The sequence below is a fragment of the Crocuta crocuta genome, unplaced genomic scaffold, assembly GCF_008692635.1.
Source record: "Crocuta crocuta isolate KB4526 unplaced genomic scaffold, BGI_CrCroc_1.0 scaffold291, whole genome shotgun sequence".
Classification (NCBI taxonomy): Eukaryota; Metazoa; Chordata; class Mammalia; order Carnivora; family Hyaenidae; genus Crocuta; species Crocuta crocuta.
In genome coordinates, this window is record NW_027527977.1 from 612731 (window position 1) to 626535 (window position 13805).

The window sequence follows — 13805 nt, forward strand, 5'->3', positions numbered from 1 at the left end:
TTCTTTTTAAAATTATTTTTTCTTTTCTTAAATCCTTAAAATGGAAGCTGAAATCATCAGTTTAAAACATTTATTTTTTAACATAACCATTTTAAATCTCTGCTTATAATCTCATTTAAAATACTCTGGTTATAATCTTGAGCTCTATTTTTCTATGTCTTTTTGTCTCTGTGTATGCCAGTGTCTCTGTCTGTCTCTCCTTCCCTCCATCTCTCTCTCTTTCATCACCTACACAGGGGAAGCAAGGTGTTATGTTGTGATAATCTTTATGGAATGGCCCAGATGATGTAGTTCAAATCCATGACTCTGTATATAATAACTTGTAGAAAACTGAAGCTCTATGTTCAATAGCTCTCAAGAATGAAGCCTGGGACACGTGGGTGGCTCATTTGGTTGAGCATCGGCTTCTGGCTCAGGTCATGATCTCATGGCTTGAGTCTCACATCAGGCTCTGTGCTGACATCTTGTAGCCTGAAGCCTGCTTCAGATTCTGTGTCCCTCTCTTTCTGTCCTTCCCTCACTTGCACTCTGTCTGTCTTTCTCTCTCTCAAAAATAAATAAACATTAAACAACAACAACAACAACAACAACAAATGAAGCCTGGCCACAGCCGTAGGAGCAAGCTCAGAAGCAGATCCTTTGATCTCCATTGAATACTGAGATGTCTATACCTCCAGTTTCCTGTTTCAGTGCAATCTTTACAAGGATCTTGAGACAGAATCACCTTGCTAAGCTGTTTCTGGAATCCTACTCATAGAGTCTATGACATAATAAAGGTTTTAAGCTTTTACCTCTTGGAATAATTTGTTATGCAGAAAAAATTAATATCCTGTCTTATGTTCTCATATATTAATCTTCTATTCTCATCTTTTAATCGTCATGTTTACATTTAATGCTTATACTCATGAAATTATAATATGATTGTGTTTAAAACTGCCACATTGTTGGGGCACCTGGGTGGCAGTCAGTTGAGTGTCCAGCTCTTGATTTCAGCTCAGGTCATGATTTCACATTTCATGAGTCTGAACCTTCCTCAAACAATCCCCTGTAAGCAAAAAACTTGCTTGGGATTCTCTTTTTCCCCCTCTCTCTCTTCCCCTCCCTCCCCTCTCAAAAATAAATAAATAATCTTTAAAACAGACAAACAAGAAAATGTCACCTTGTTCTTTGTTTTCTATTTTTTCCTCCCTGCCTTTGTTCCATTTTCCTTCCTTTATTTCTATATTTTTTATGATAACATTTATATCTGCCCATTGGTTATATATGTTTTTGTTCTTCTGCAGGCTTTATAATATAGCTCTTTAACTTTCATGTATAACGTAACTCTGATAATCCTATATTAATATTTCCCCTTTCCCATAATTTGTGCTATTATCATTCTTTCTACAATGCAATAAACTGCACAATATATTATTACTTTTGTTTTAAGCAGTAAATTATCTTTAATAGAGATTAAAAACTGAGGGAAAGAATATTTTACTTTTACCCACAAATTTACAAATTCCAATTCCAATTCCTATTCTTTTGTGTAGATCTAAATTTCTAGCTTGTATACTCTTCCTTTTATTGGAAGAATGTTGTATATTTCTTAAGAAAGATCTGCTGACCTTCATCCATGTTGTGGCAGAACAATACCTTATTCCATTTTTTTGCCAAAGTAATTTTCCATTGTATGTGTATGCTACATAATGTTTACTCAGTTTATAAACATTTGGGTTGTTTTCATCTTTTAGCTATTATGAATAACGCTGCATTGAACATTCATGTGCAAATTTTTTGCATTGACATTTTTCATTTACCGTGCATATATGTCTGAGAGTAGAATTGCAGAATCAAATTAAAGCTCCGGCTTAATTTTTTCAGGAACTGGCAGAATATTTTCTCAGGTGTTTACACGAATTTACATTCCCAATAGCAGTGTATGAGAGTTCCAATTTTTTCATATCCTAACCAACATTTGTTAATGTGTATTTTGTTCATTTTGATCTTTTATTGGGTGGGAAGTGGTAACTTTTTGTGGTTCTGATTTGCATTTCCTTGATGGCTATTAAGGTTAAATATCTTTCCATGTGCTTGTTGAACATTCGTATATCCTCTTTGGATATACTTTGCAGAAATGTCTATTCAACTCCGTTGTCCATTTTATAATGGGGTTAGTTGGATTTTATTATTGAGTTGTAGATACTCTTTATATATTCACAGCTACCTTGATTAGAAGGTTGCAGGTTGTCAAAGCTACTTGTGGAACTGAGGTGAGCTGGACAGTAATGAATAATGAATGGACAGTTTACCAGAAAGTTAGCTGTTTGTACTGAGATTCAGCATGTTTTGTGCTGTTTTAGTTTGGGATGTTTTTTAATAAATAAATGTTCCTTGGATTTTTGCAAATCTGTGGTTAGTTTGGAGAGCTTTTGAAAAGTTTATTTTTTGCCACTGTTTTGCTGCTTTTATGATGGGTTAGAATCCTGAATCTATTCATTCCATCATTTCAGAAGTCTTGCCTGTGTTTCATTATATATTTTTTTCTTTTTAAAAAATTTTGATAGTTTAGGAGGTATACACACTTCTAGTTAGTATTATTGTGCTACCCTGAAACTTGATGGTTTAAAACAAAAACTATTTTATTCTGTTCATTGATTCTGTGAATCTAAAATTAACACAGAGCATAATAGGATGTGTTACCTCTTTTCTTGTATATCATTACCTCATTATTATATCATTACCTCATCTGGCAAGACATGAAGACGGAGTGAGTTCTCATTGGCTACCTTCTCCTTCTTACCCTCTATGGAATCCATTATTTTTTAAACATACTGTTAATGTTATTTCTTATGATTTTGGACTTTTTCTTCTTCTTCCTGCCAATCTGTAGTCGTCTTTTGGGTGATATTATCTCATTGCTTCAGTTAATGGCTCTTGAAATCTATATTTGAAGCACTTTTTCTTTCCCAGGCTTCACACCTGTTTATGGCCAAAAAGTCTAAACTCAACATGTCGTAAATGTTCCTTTATGAATCTATGTCTCTCGCTGTGTTTCACAATGAATGATTACATTCTTCAGCAGTTTCTCCAAGTGAGAAGCCTTGGAATGACCTTTTCCTCTTAAACCCCAAGTTGATTGGACTTCTTCCATTTTCTTTAAATCAGAACTTTTCACCTAAATTTTTATATTTTCCAGATATGTGCTGTAGCTATAGGTAAAAAATACACTCAGTGGAGATTTTAAATTCTACACATCAAGTATTTGTTGATGGAAATCTTTACAATATATAAGAAAACCATGTCAGTATTAATTCAATATTATGGTAGAATCAATGTGGAATGTGGAAAACCCAGAAACACAATGGGTTCGTTGAAGACAGGGACAAAGACAGAGTATTAAATAGTGAATTATAAGATGAAGGTATTAAATAAAATTCTAAGAACCAGAGAGAAAACCCTTGAAATGGCTGCCTGTGTTCAGAATTAATTAAGATAAAAGGTTAACTCTAGAATTAGAAATGGCTTTTTTTTTGTTTCTTTCAGACATTTTTGTATTCCTCCAAACTATCTTATACTTTGTAGTAAGAAAAAAAAATACTTTAACAATGTTTTTAACTTTCTTTTATTCTCATCACATTTTACTCCCTATCGAGTTTTGTTTAATTGTTCTTACTCATAATTAGACTACTAATACTGTCGTGTTATGTATTAAGGTACTTATGAATTTGTGTCCAGAGACCCAAGCACATTTTCTGCTGAAATTATGAAAAAGTAGCATAAATCATGATTGATGGCTGATGTGTAAAAGATCATGTGAAATAATTGGGCTACTACACAGGGCAAATAAATACGCCAGAGATAAATGGAAGTAGTAAAGATGGGAGGTGTCTGTCATGTGGGTAGAGAACTTTTGCCAGTTTAAAAAATAGGCTATGACTCTTCTTTATTCCTCCTGTGCTAACCTAACATTGAACTCACTAGCTGCCATGATATAGTAGTGCAGTCCAGAAGACCAGAAGACACTCACATGAAAATAGATCCAAAAAAGGAGAAAGTTCATTTTTATTAATAGATTGTTACAATCTAGTTTTATGTAGTATAGTGGACTTATCATTTACTCTGTATGAACTAGTCGTGATGGGTTTAATGAGTGGTTTTTGGTACTCCCGGACGACACAGCAGGGCTCAGTACTGCAGTAATTATATATGTATTCCCAACTGTTGCATGAAGTCTTACAAGCACCACGAACAAGGTAACATTCTCTTTTTCGCTCTAAATCTTCTTTTGTTTTTTTCTGTGAAACTAGGAAAAAATATCTATGATCATAAACACAGATTTAATCCCCTCGCATAGATTGGTGGATAGATAAATAAAGCTGTTTATTTATTTATAAATAAATAAAATTGGTGGATAGATAGATAAATAAATAGATAAATAAAGAAGTTTAAAGTATAGAATGAAACCATTTTGTTTCTAAAATCATGTCCAGGCAACTGTATTAAGAAGTTTAGATTTTATCGCTTACATATTTTCACAGTATAAATATTTGTACAACAATATTTCCTTTGTCACTGGCTTTAAAAAATAGAATATCATTAAATATGTAATCTGTGCATGCTTCCTCAAGAGTAAAGAGAAAAGAATGTGGAAAAGTCTACCTGTTTTGTGTTCTAAATAGCCATCCACCTCCAACATCCCCTCTCCCCCACAGATTACTGGACCAGCTGTAGAAAGCTTAATTTTGACAATGGCTGTAGTATCAGTTCATTAAATAACATTTAAAAAGAAGAGGCAGTAGGAAACATGTAAGAAGTCATAGTCTCATCAAACAAAATAACAAACAGATTTAATTTTACATCTTGGGAATTTTTTTTTTTTTGCCTTTATCTTCTCAACTGTCAGTTCCACTCATTTCTTCTTTCATGCAAAATAGAGTGAATTGCATTTTAAATTCATGTGTAATCTCCTAACAACAATTTACTTGTTTTATTTTTGCCAGAGTAAAGCATTTATAAAAATTTTTTTTTGTTCTTCCCTCCTTTTCCATATTAGCAAATGTTACCTGATGGACCACAAGACGCAGTGAAGACAAAGGTCAGGAAAATACAAAGTATCTTCATTGCTGATATTGTTACTTCGATGAAGTTGAGGCTAACCTCAAAATGTCTGAGGGTTGTGCTACTCTTTGATAAAAGATAGATGAACTCTTGTTTTTATAGCCTTCTCAGGGTGATTACCATTCTGATTAATGCTGCCTTTCAAGATTGAGCACATATTCATGTATTGTGTAATAGCAACAAACAGAATAGTGGACTTAGTTTTGTTATGGCCTCAATGAGCCAAATGTGAACTCATTTTCAGTTATACGAGCAAATAATAAAGTGTAAGTCATTTCAGTTTTTTAAATATTTATGTATTTATTTTGAGAGGTGGAGAGAGAGAGAGAGCATGCGGGGGAGGGATAGAGAGACAGGAAGAGAGAGGCTTTATGCTGTCAGAGCAGAGCCTGACATAGGGCTCGATTTCCCAACTGTGAGATCATGACCTGAGCTGAAACCGAGAGTTGGCTGCTTAACCAAGTGAGTCGCCCAGGCGTCCCTAATTTTTTTTTACTTGAAAGCATATGTTCAACCTCATCTATATTTTCAGTCACATGCTTTTTTGAGCATCTATTATGTGCCAGACAGGCAGTTTTCTAAACATTTTATATAGATTAAGTTGCTTAATCTTCATGACAAATTCTATGACATAGGAACTTCCACTTATTTTCCAGTGAAGGCACACAGGCATTATGTACGTGTGTCAAATCAGACATGTAGAGAGCAGAGGTGAACTCCAAGGTATTGTGATGCCAGAGTCTATACTCTCACTTTTTCTACTCTCATAATTGAGTAAGTAAAAGGGTGTTTATCACATGAAGTTTTTCTTTGCAGACGTGGCCTAAATCAGACAGTTTGTGAGATGCAACTTTTCTACAAAAAGAAAATATTTCTATAACATAGTTTTGGCACTAATTAAAAATTACCATAGTGATGCTATAAGAATAAGCAGTATAATTCCTTAGAAGCAGTGACTTATTCATAGGGCTTCCTCATTGATAGGGGAAAGCAGTGTGTTAAAAGTTGAACAAGCCCTGGATTTAGAGACAAATAATCCTGGCTGCTGGCCCTTCTGTTTACTAGCTATAGATTTGAGACCAATATTCACTAACTGAACCTCAAGATTCTCTTTTTGAAGCCTGGATTGTAGGACCAACCATATTTAGAGGTTTAAGGTAAGAATTAATTAGGGGTTTATAAGATAATTGACATATACCTATAAATACTTTGGCTGGGTGTGAAAATCCAAAAAGATGTATCCTTACAATTTAATTATTTATGTTCTAACTCTCTTTGTCATCGAGGAAAAACACATTAAAAGGATATTCTATAATCTGGGTTTTAAAAGTAATCTAGTTTGTTAATTCTCTGCTTCATTTCTTATCCAAAAGGTGCTTATATTATTTATGGCCACATCACGGAAAATCTATTTTCTTAACATCTTTCTAAAAACAGCAAAGAAAGACATTTTATTTATTTTTTCTTCAAATAGCGAGTGTTTTTCTAGTTTTTAAAAATTATTTATTTTTTGATTTACATTCAAATTACTTAGCATAGAGTGCAACAATAATTTCAGGAGTAGATTCCTTAATGCCCCTTAACCATTTAGCTCATCCCCCCTTCCACAACCTGCCAACAACCCTCTGCTTGTTCTCCATATTTAAGAGTCTCTTATTTATTTTAATTTTTTAACGTTTATTTATTTTTGAGAGACAGAGCACAAGCAGGGGAGGGCAGAGAGAGAAAGAGACACAGAATCGGAAGCAGGCTCCAGGCTCTGAACTGTCAGCCCAGAGCCCAACAAGGGGCTCGAACTCACGAACTGTGAGATCATGACCTAAGCCGAAGTTGGTCATGCAACCAACTGAGCCACCCAGATGCCCCTTAAGAATCTCTTATGTTTAGTCCCCCTCCTTGTTTTTATATTATTTTTACTTCCCTTCCCTTATGTTCATCCGTTTTGTATCTCAAAATCTTCATGAGTGAAGTCATATGATATTTGTCTCTCTCTGATGACTATTTCACTTAGCCTGATACCCTCAGCTTCTATCCATGTAGTTGCAAATGGCAAGATTTCATTCTCAGAAAAGGACACTGTAAACTGCTGGAGATTTATCAGGACCTATTGTATATAAGCAGAACAAACTAACAGATATGAAAAACAGAATAAAAAATTAATGAAATACTATATTAGCACAGTGATGGCAGAATAAGAATGGTCATACATTACAGCTGTGTCCATTCCATCTGTCTAAAGTAAGCCACTCCTATCAGGCTTACCCTTACATCAGCCAGACTCGCACAGATTGGATAGTCTTCTTTTCTCTTGTTGCTGAAATGTGTGGTTGTACTCAGTGACATGTGAATCACACAAAACAAAGATAAGAATCTGAGTGATCATCATCTCAATTCTAGCAAGGAAGCACTATAAGTAGAACCAAATGGATGCACAGGAGATAATATATTAAATTATTGCTTAAAATAGATGTTAGAGGGTTTCATTTGAGAGAGATCCAGATTCTAGGTTTCTACTAATAAAAAAAAAATTTGTTTTAAGGAAGAAAGATAGACAAAGTGTGGGTAAAAGGACAAAAATGAGATTGCAAGTAGTGATTAAGAAAAAAAGATACAGAGGATTTATGATTTTTTTAACTTTTTATTTAGTTTTTAAAGGGGAGAGAATTGACCTGAAGTATATGAACCAAATGCTAAGATGAATAAACCCAACATACTTTTACTTAAGTAAGAATTTTGGATTCTTAGATGAGAAAATGTTTTAACATTCTTTTTAAAAGATTAGATGATTAAATCTAGTAATTATATGCTTCAAAACCACAGATTGGGACCCTTGAAGTTGTAGGTTCTTGGTGAAGAGCACGTGTCTAGGCTTTAGGGATTTGGGGTTGATGTGCACCCACCAAAGGAGCTTTTCCAGGCCAAGGCCTATATGTTGAGAATGCTACAAAAGGGTATGATGTTAAAAAGAGAGTTGGTCAAGAGAAAATAAAAATTAAACGCTATTCTCTTATAGGAGTTTCCAATAAAACTTGACACTTTCTACCACTTCTCTGCATAAAGCCTTGATTTGTTGGTCTGGCACTGGGGCTTAGCTTTCACATCTCAGGAAAGAAGAGCCTACAACAGCACTAAGGTCTCTTTCATTGTAAAACTCTGACGCCATTTCCATTCTTTGTTCTCCACTACCAGACATCATGAATTATTTCACCTCCCCATCCCAAAATTGTATATTTCATTTCACCCATGGCTGCAAAGCTTAATTTTATGCACCAGTGGGCAGATTGATGGGCACTTTTGGATATTTTCAAATTGGTCAGAATCATAAAACCTTTTTACAGATGAGGACAATGAGAATTAAATTACTCAGAAAACAAAAGATTGCATAGATGTCAGTGGCTGGATCTTCTGCTACAATTTCTACTTCTTTCCACTATAAAAAGTTCTTATGCAAACTGTAACAATTATTGCTGGTTCATACATTTAGAAGCCATGAGTCCCCGAAGCTTAGCCTCTCTGTCCTGTCTGATTCTGCTGCACTTTGAAAACATCTGTTAAATGCTTATTCTGTGCAAGACTCTGGTCTGCGTAATTTACAAGTAGAGTGTGTTTAAATCTCATTAAAGTCCTGGAGAGTGGGAGTAATGTTTAGCCCCATGTTCACATACAAGGAAACTGACATACAGAGACTTAAGTAACTTACCTAAAGTCAACCACTAATTAGTAAGTTGTGAGACTGAAACTGAACATGGTCTATTTTTAGAGCCCACACTCTACACCATTATTATTATGCAGGGACTTTGTAGAGAAAACACTCCTAGGAAATTATTTTTGGAGAATCTAGAGAAAATTTGGAGAATAGCAGAAACTGATTTTTCCTTTCATCCCAACAAATGTCTTTACAACCAAGTCCAAGTCTCCCTTGACATTCTAGGCATAGAGGAGACCATGGCCTATCATGAATTCTCACTGAGAATGAGTGAAAAACAAGTTCTCATGAAGAACTCTGGTGCAACTTGTAGCTATTGTTCTATATTAAGCCATAAATGGGTGTGAAAGGCAATGGTATAAATTTTATATATTTATTTATTTTTAAATTTGTATTCAAATTCCAGTTAGTTAACATACAGTTTAATATTAGTTTCAGGTGTACTATGTAGTGATTCAGTACTTGCATAGAACACCTGGTGCTCATCACAAACAGTGTACTCCTGAATCCCCATGGCCTATATAACCATCCCACCCCCACCACGTAACTGTCAGTTTGTTCTCTATTGTTAAGAGTTACACTGGGGGCACCTGGGAGGCTCACTTGGTTAAGCATCCATGACGGCTCAGGTCATGATCTCATGGTTCTGAGTTCGAGCCCAGTGTCAGGCTCTGTGCTGACAGCTTAGATCCTGGATCCTGCTTCTGATGATGTGTATCAGTCTCTCTCCCTGCCCCTCTCCTGCTCATACTTTGTCTCTCTCTCTCTATCTCTCAAAAATAAATAAACTATTAAATTTTTTAAAATTTAAAATCTTAAATTTTAAAATTAAAAAATAAAAATTAAAAAAAACCTTAAATTTTAAGCCAATCTTTTTTTTTTTTAATGTTTTTATTTATTTTTGAGAGACAGAGAGAGACAGAACATGAGTGAGGGNTCGTATGGGATAATGTTATCCAGTATCTGTTGGTTTGTGTACTCTGTCTTGATCTGGAGGGCAAATTTATAGTTTATCAAACATATTTTTGTACTACCCCATTACTCGAGAATCATCTTTTTAAAAAATTACACCTATATAGTGATTTAAAAATATTAATCTGAAACTATATCCGGTAACCATTGCTTAAACAATGCTTAAGATGTTTAATGAAAACATATTTCTTGTTGTTACTGATGCCTCCTCCTAATAGCTGTTTATTAGACTATCACTTAAGTTACTGGTTATGGACCAATGACATTCTGTAAACTACCAGAATATGCTTATTACTTCTGGTATTATGTATCAGTGGGCTATCTCACACTAAGGATGCAGTACAGTCCTCTCCCTAAGGAAAAAAATATCCTCAAGGTAACATGGCTATGCTCATACATGACAACATCCCTCATGACCTTTTAACATGAAAACACTTAATCAGACTACATGTTTGTGTGTGTTACCATATATGGAGACAAAGAAGAAGAAAATATATTTTAAAAAACTATGCCACATGGCATTCGGGGCTCAGTTTTTCATGTATGAACCCAACTGAGCAGTGTTGGGTAGAATACGGTTGCTTCCTGGAAAGAAAAGCCTCTGTAAGAGAATCCTGCTACAAGGAAATTAAGGTAGTGATCAAAGTTTTACATTTTAATTTTGAAAACAGAGTATTGATTATCTACTGTGATACATGTTATTATTTGCCTCATCTTCTTACATCTGAGTGAATTTTACGTTATGGCTTATAAACTCAAGAGTCATTAATATTCATTTCACATGTTTTGCATATGATCTACTTCTCTGGGTCAATTCTAATTTTGCTTAGATGAAGACTTATCTCCTCACTGAATACATGTTACTTTAAACTCACCCAACAGTAATATTCTCTTTTCTTCAGAAGGATTTTGGATGTGTGTGTTTCTGTGTGTATTTTATGTATCGATATGTGATATTTAGGACTCATTATTAAGCATTTCAATCACATATTTCAATTCTTCACCTTTTTACCCAGAATCACAGTTAATTTGTCTTATTCTTGTCTCCACTTTATATGTCATCTTATCATATTTTGAAAGCTTTTTTGGTGTCTATTCTAACAATAGTGACCCTTACTTTATTCCAATATTTTTAGTGTTCCACATTTGCTTTTATTTGAAATTAGCTTGATTTATTAGTGGCTTTTTTATTATTTACTCATATAGTATGGTATTATTATTATTACTATTAACAGCTATTATGCTACTATTATTATTAACTGCTACTTCTCACTGGAATGGAAACTCCATGAGGGTAGGGATTTTGACAGTTACACAGCGACGTTTAGGATAGAATAGTCATTTAATACATACTTGCTGAATGGAGGTTGAAATAAAATTATAGTAGCAATTGTAATATCTATCATTTATCCAACTAAGAAAATTTTAGAAAATGGCACTTCTGAGAACGTGAATGTCAGAATACACAGTTCAATTTCTAATTCTAAGAGATGAGAGACCAATTCACAGAGTTGTTATCCATTTCTTTCCCTTTTTGTGGGTATGGAAGATGACGAGGGGAAAACAAACTGATGTTCTGTCTTCCTAAGCTTTAAAAAGTAATTATGATTTACCCTTCCACATATGGCTTGCGTAAAGGAGAGCCATGAGAGAAATTTTCTGGAAAAATTGGTAGACTATACACAAAGGATATCCTTTACAAGTCCACTTTCATTTTATGATTTACATTTAACAAAAGGCTTCATTTTCACTGTTAAATAATAATGAATATGTATTGAACATTTGCTAAATGTAAGTTAATGCCTGAACATTTTACATTTATCATCTCAGCTAAACATAACAACAACCTTATGAAGTAGTTATCTTCATTGCACAATGAGGTAAACAAGGCTTAGAGGCATTCATTTAGTAGCCTGTTAAAGTACCTGCACTAGTGGGCGTCTGGGTGGCTCAGTCAGTTAAGCATTCAACTTCAGCTCAGGTCATGATATCATGGTTTGGGAGTTTGATCTCATGTTTTGCGAGTTCGATCTCCTGGTTTGCGAGTTCGAGTCCCATGTGGGGCTCTGTGCTGATAGCTCAGAGCCTGGAGACTGCTTCAGATTATCTGTCTCCCTCTCTCTCTGCCCCTTGCCCTCTCACACTGTTTGTCTCTCTCTCTCAAAAATAAATAAATAAATAAATAAATAAACATTAAAAAAGTCCCTGCACTAGTAATTAACCATTGCTGACATTAGACTCTAAAGCAGTTTGATTCTTGAACCCAAGGTCTTCTTACCTGCTACACTAGAATCAATGAGCTTGTGAAGGAATAAATCTCTGAAAAGACAATACTGAATTTCTTTAATTTCTTTACGTCTCTGTTTATAGTGTGGAACTAAAGTTATTAACCTTTAGTAAATGGTAGTTGACTGACTGACTAAAAATAAAAGATGAACTCATGCCCAGAAACAGCAAAAGAATTAGCTGAATCATTGCTTCTCTGAATACTATAATCTTTAGAAACATTGGGATAATAAGAAAGAAAGAAAGAAAGAAAGAAAGAAAGAAAGAAAGAAAGAAAGAAAGAANGTTCAAGACCCACATCAGGCTCGCTGCTGTCAGCGCAAAGCCGACTTCCAATCCTCTGTTCCCCTCTCACTCTGCCTCTTACCCACTCTCTCTCCTCTCTCTCTCTATCTCAAAAATAAACAAAACATTAATATACATATATNGAGGTGTGGTTCAGAAATTTGCACCTTTAAATGAATCTCCTCAAACCTTTCTTATGCTTAAACAGGTCTAATACCACCGATTTGTTCTTTTTTTTAAGTTTATTTATTTATTTTGAGATAGACACAGTGCAAGTGGGGGAAGGGCAGAGAACGAGGGAGAGAGAAAGTCTCAAGCACGCTGTGTGCTGCCAGCGCAGAGCCCAACGTGGGGCTTGAACTCACGAAAATCCTGATCTGAGCCAAAACTAAGAGGTGGACCCTTAACCAAATGAGCCACCCAGGTGCCTCATGATACCACTAACTTAGTCACGCTCAGCTCTTGTCACAGTAAATTCATCTACATCATCTCTTCCCTTTGTACAGTCTCACCACTGCCTTTGTTATACTTAAGTCCTTTCTGCAATGCAGAATAAAGCAGATTTCTCTCCCCACCAAGCCCAGGAAAACATGAAGACCCCTCAGTGGCCATGTCCAAGTCCTCAACTGAGACTGTGTACTAGTGTGGACCGACTGACCTCAGTGTGAATGCCACTTTACTACTTTCTGGCCACGTAGCCCTTGTGCAAAGGGTTGTTTCCATTCTGAGTCTCAGCCTTATTAGGGGTATTGGGAATAAAATTAGTCACCTGTATAGATGATGTGAAGATAAATGACAAAGATGAATATTGATCTGACGTAAATTAATGCTTCTTCCCTTTGCTTTCTGACCCTCTATGTTTTACTGTGCTCCAGCAATCTAATACGAAGCCACACACAGTAAGAATGCATTTTTAGGAGCTGAAACCAACCTGAAGAATACAGAGAACTGTGAACCATATGTTCACATCCTTGGAAACTGGCCCACAGACTCTCAGTAATGAAGAAACAAGATTTACAAAGTATTTTTCTGGTATACCGTTCTCTACTTCTGGTTATCCATACCCCTGACAAATCACCTCCATTTGGTACCCCTCGACTAGACTGCCTGATTTTCAGAGTTAGAATGAGCCTATTTGATGTTAGCAAAACCTGGAGTTGAGCCTCAGGCATGCTTTTACTAAGTGATCTTTTTGAAGTCCAGTTTCCTCATCTATTAAATGATGATTTTAATATCAAATTTATTGATTTCTACTGCATGTTAGATGAGATAGTGCACAAAGCTGACAAAGAAGGTAGTCATTCATAACGTTAAAAGTTCCTGAGTTCTTACTATGCATTTGTAGAACTCAGGACTCAGATACATCAGTAGGCAAGATAAGCCTGGTCACAACCGTACCTGATACTTAATTTTCAGATTGAATTGCTCTGCACAAGTTTAAGAGTGTTAGGAGAGA

At 35.1% G+C, this 13805-nt stretch overlaps 1 protein-coding gene across 1 annotated transcript; it reads right to left on the bottom strand.

The window, feature by feature from the left end:
* Positions 1-4058: 4058 nt before the first annotated feature.
* On the bottom strand, positions 4059-5103 carry DEFB113 (defensin beta 113). Its single transcript, XM_077752873.1, has 2 exons — positions 5046-5103; positions 4059-4285 (listed from the first exon to the last, which is right to left on the bottom strand). Exons 1-2 carry the CDS (start codon positions 5101-5103, stop codon positions 4059-4061), a joined length of 285 nt encoding a protein of 94 aa, XP_077608999.1.
* Positions 5104-13805: the final 8702 nt, after the last annotated feature.

Coding starts and splice junctions, on each gene's coding strand:
- DEFB113 (XM_077752873.1), bottom strand. CDS start 5,103: ATGAAGATACTTTGTATTTTCCTGACCTTTGTCTTCACTGCGTCTTGT. Junction 4,286..5,045: donor TGCGTCTTGTGGTCCATCAG/GTAACATTTGCT, acceptor ATTTTTTCCTAG/TTTCACAGAAAAAAACAAAA.